Source organism: Panulirus ornatus, chromosome 11, assembly GCF_036320965.1.
Source record: "Panulirus ornatus isolate Po-2019 chromosome 11, ASM3632096v1, whole genome shotgun sequence".
Taxonomy (NCBI): Eukaryota; Metazoa; Arthropoda; class Malacostraca; order Decapoda; family Palinuridae; genus Panulirus; species Panulirus ornatus.
The window spans coordinates 66286205-66291114 of NC_092234.1; the positions used below are offsets into that span (position 1 = coordinate 66286205).

The 4910-nt window shown below is 43.2% G+C and overlaps 1 protein-coding gene across 1 annotated transcript; it reads right to left on the minus strand.

Annotated features, from left to right (window-relative positions):
- Positions 1-2257: 2257 nt before the first annotated feature.
- On the minus strand, positions 2258-4045 carry LOC139751622 (arrestin homolog). Its single transcript, XM_071667243.1, has 3 exons — positions 3877-4045; positions 3415-3770; positions 2258-3179 (listed from the first exon to the last, which is right to left on the minus strand). The coding sequence occupies exons 1-3, from the start codon at positions 4028-4030 to the stop codon at positions 2430-2432; spliced, it is 1260 nt and encodes a 419-aa protein (XP_071523344.1). The 5' UTR covers positions 4031-4045; the 3' UTR covers positions 2258-2429.
- Between the last annotated feature and the right edge of the window lie 865 nt (positions 4046-4910).

Consider the following 4910-nt stretch of genomic DNA (forward strand, 5'->3'; position numbering starts at 1 on the left):
TCACTAACAACCTTACTTCATCCCACCACTCACTACCCTTTCTAATCTGCCCACTTCCCAGCTTTTTATGCCACATGCATCTTTTGCGCAAGCCATCACTGCTTCCCTAAATGCATCAATTCCTCTCTCACTCCTCTTATTTCATTTGCTTTCACCTTTTGCATTCCATATTCAATCTCTCCTGGTACTTCCTCACTCAAGTCTCCTTTCCAAGCTCATTTATTCTCACCACTCTCTTGATTTCAAGTTGTTTACTCTTATGATTATCATGTATATGCATATGTGGCCACTGTATATTCCTGAATTTCACTGCAACAGTTTTATGTTTCTTAACAAAATCTGTTCACTTTAGTTTAGAACATGTAAATACAAATGAGACTTTAGTAAGGGCTGTAGCACGTGAAAAAGATTTACTTACATTTTCAGAAAATCAGATCCATGAACTGACCTAACCGAAGACACCTAACTTAACCTACCAGGAAGGCATTAAAACCAGGGTGGAATTGGCGAAATGTTGGAACAAATTACTGAAAGATGACAGAAACTAGGGCGTAGGATAGTTCAATTATGATGAACCCAACAGGTCGCGAGAACATAGGAGCAACAAAAACCCATTATCAAAAGTTTGGTTCACTTACCCAATACTGAGGATAGTCAGGGGCGCGTCTTGCAGAGGAGCTTCACAGCGCATGACATGCATACGTGAGGTGACACTGTTAAGGACTCCATAGCTGTTACCCTCACCCCGACCAGAACAGCTCTGTTACCAGAGCGAGGCGCCTAGGTTCGCTCCCTATGAACCACTGGATCGAGATTCGAAGCAGTTCCGATACGATCATGATTCGAAGACAAAAGCCAACAGAAATATTAGCTTTACGGTTGGGTCTGATAGATTTGTAAATGGATACGACTGATCCTGTTGCCTTGGTAAGGTTGGTGAGCGTAAATACGAGACGTAATTCTTAATAATTTTACTAATTGTTCTGTATAAAATTACCCTCGTACTGAAAAAACATACATGATGCCTTATAAAAGTCTGAAAACAGTATACTTATCAATTTCTTTTAGCACATTGAGAATATATACATGAATTGAACCAGGGCATGTGAAGCGTCTGGGGTAAACCATGGAAACATTTTGTGGGACCTGGATGTGGAAAGGGAGCTGTGGTTTCGGTGCATTACACATGACAGTTAGAGACTGAGTGTGAACGAATGTGGCCTTCGTTGTCTTTTCCTAGCACTGACTCGCGCACGCGGGGTGGGAGGGGGTTGGGGGGGCTTCTATTTCATGTGTGGCTGGGTGGCGACGAGAATGGATGAAGGCTGCAAGTATGAATATGTACATGCGTAGATATGTATGTGTCTGTGTATGTATATGTATGTATACATTGAAGTGTATAGGTATGTATATGTGCGTGCGAGGGCGTTTATGTATATACATGTGTATGTGGGTGGGTTGGGCCATTCTTTCGTCTGTTTCCTTGCGCTTTCTAACGCGGAGGACAGCGATTAAGTATGATAATAACAAAATTATATATATATATATATATATATATATATATATATATATATATATATATATATATATATATATATATATATATATATATAAGGAAAGCTTGGCTACCAATAGGAGGCAAAATCCTGGAATATTTGTCAAGATCTAGCTTGTGTTGTGCCATATTATCAAATACAAATATGTCGAACTTTTTTCTTGAGTATACAGTCACAAGCCAAAGTGTCTCTCCACCCTGGCTGGTCGGAAGTCGAAGCCAAGGGTTAAGAAAGGCCAAGCGAGCGGACATGCATGAGTGCATGAGTCTGGCAATCACTCACATTGACGGTGGACGGCACACAACCCACGTGAGCACACTCTCCTCACCAAACACATGTACACACTTGTGTAGCATGAATCAAAACATTGCCATGTTGTTAGGTCTATATTTCTTATCTTTTGACGAGTGAAAAGCATATCTGTCCTTTGGACTGACCTTTCTTGAACTTTGGCTTCGACTTAACTGCCAGTAAGGAAGGGAAAGAAAATGGATTGTGACTGTACATGATATAAAAAAAAGAAAAGATATCCAAGTTTATGATATCTGTATCTTATGTGTCATATCACTTTGATGCTCCTTAAAGTATCATGTTATCTCTTCTCTGTAGAATAACAGGAAATACTGCTTTCAGTAGTTGTCAAAACAACCATCTTGCTTCCTGATGTTCTTATCGTCGGAAGCAGGAGTGAAACACAGTCATGAGGAATTTGTTTTTTTATGAAAATAATATAACACAGAGGGACTATAAACTGAAAAAAGCTAAGCAAATGACAAACAATGTCAAAACAATAATCGCCAATTATGGGTCAACAAAACAAAACGATAAAATAAGAAATTAAAGGAAGGGCATTGGCTGGGTTCTGCTCGTTGTTTATTCTTCAGCGACGGACTGGCCGCGTCGGAGACGAGAGAATTCTTCGAATTCGAAGTTGTCGGTGGACTGCATTTTGCGCAGAGGTGCCTTGCTGGCAGAGGGGTCAGGGTGCATGAGCTTGAAGGGAAGGTCGGCAGTCAGTTCACCGCCAATGGCGCCACAGTTCAGCTTCACACGGAGAGAGTAGGACACTACAATGCCCAAGGCGTCATTTACGTTCTTACCGGCCGCCACCAAAGTGGAGGATGCCAGGTTGGCGTCCTGGTCCTTCATCTGGCCATCAAGAGCGATGCCGAAGCGTTTCTGGTTGGAGGAAGCGAGGGGAGTGAGGGAGAAGGTCTTGGTGAGGTTTGCTCCAGGGGTGATGGGGCAGCCCTCACGAGACTCGAGCGAGGCCACAACACGGCTGAATTGGTTGTTAGTCATAGTGACCTCCACATGCTGGACCACCTGCGCCTTCATGTTCTTAACTGTCTTCTTGGAGGCGTTGTTGATCTTGAGGTGAGCGTCTACGCTCTGTCCGTGGAAGTACATATCACGGTCGAGGCTGACCTCCAGGTTGAGCTTCCCAGGGGAAAGGGTGAAGCTCTTGGTGACCAGCGTCTGAGGCTGACGTGAGCTGGGTTCCAGGGAGGCGAACTGAACCCTGCGGACGGCGAAGCTGACAGAGTTCCTCTTGTGAGGGTTCTCCTCCTTCCGGTCAGCCACGTACATCCTGAGGTCGTAGACGACACCAAGCGGCTGGGCCTGTTGGCATAGAATTAAAAGGTAACATAATCTTGGAAATGAAATAACACGAGAATTTCAAGAGGTTGTTCGCATCTACATTGTGCTTTCTTCGTTGTAGTAGAAACTTGATCTACAGATAAGAAAATCTTTATATGAATATCAGCCATGAACAAATTACTTTTTATCTAGATGATCATATTTTTGATTATGTAAGACGTAGTGTCATCAATAATTGTTGGTAGATTTTACTTACAGATCCATCTTCCCCGCCGTCGAGGGTGACGGAGCAGGGAGCGGTCTGGGGCAGAACCACGCTGAAGGCGTAGGCGTTGGCGCCCAGCTTCTTGATGAGGCGCTCCTGAACATCAGTACGTTCCTCGGTGCCAGCGTTGGGAGCAACTTCCACGTTCACCAGCTCGAGTTCCTTGCTGAAGTGAAGACCCATGACTTCATCTTCCTCACGCCCGTAGCGGTACGTGACCGCCACACGGGCGTAGACCCTCCTGCCGCGGAGGTAGTCATGGTCCACGACCACCACGCCATCCACGGGGGACGTGTGGGTGATGTGGTCCACGAAGTCCCGCCGGCTTAGGTACGCTGTGACCTTACCTGCAAATCAAAAGGAACAAAATATGAGACCTCGAGGCCTACTCGTATCATAGGAGGAAGGAACCAATTAATCAGATGCTGTAGCCAAACCCTCCATGTCACTCACCATTTGGTGCAGTCTTTTTGAAGACCTTGACGGAATTAACCATGGACGTAAGTTTAGTGGTTTGTTCACAAGAGAACGAAACTGCCTGAGGGATTCTCCGTGTGAAGCTGATACACAGGAACCCTGTGGTCGCCCTTTTATACCTGCCTCTCATGGGGTAATCTCGTTAAGTGAAGCACAGTCCCTTACACCCTCTTCCGTAAGCCGTTCCATTATTAGCCCAGACTCTAGTATTTCTTGCTGAGGTATGTTATGCCCTTAATCTGTGACATCCATAGCCGACCCACATATTATCTTTACCTTTATATGTATCTCGGATACAATGGGTCAATCACAAAGAATATAGTTGGGTATATAATTGTATCATTCTTTCTCATCCATAGACTAACTGATATCAAAGACACATTTTTCGCACAAAAAATTTAAATAACTAACTTTGTTCTTTAGTCCATAGGAGATAACTCAAGTTTGGAAAACACATATATTCAGAGGGGATGAAGGCTGTTAAACTTGGAAGCATATTGTAATTCACATTTTGTATTAATTATAAAAACTTCAGATTTCACTAAACAAGAAGAAATAAGAATCATTAGAAATATTGTGTCATGAAGGAGGAACATAAGGCAAGGTTGGTAGCAACTTTGATACTTCATTCATTTCAGAATACAAAACAAATCATACCGGAACAGACCACTGGGTCCTTTTGAGGCTGTTTGTTACTGTGGGAGATATCAGAAACTCACAGATTAGTGTTGTGAAAGCTTGAAGGCATATACACAGTTCAAAGAGAATGACCTGCTAATTGTCTTTGTGATTAAGGAGGCTGCAAGTTATGTAAGTCGTGGACTTGAACGAATATCTATCAAGCCTATTTCAAAGTACTGCTTTCCACCACTCTAACTGGCAAATTGTTCCATATATCAACAATCGGTGAAGAAAAAGTACATCGCCTCGTTCGAGGTAAAACGTTTGCCCACGAGTTTGCATTCATTACTACGAGTCAAATCAGGCGAATCACGTTTTAAGTAACTTGA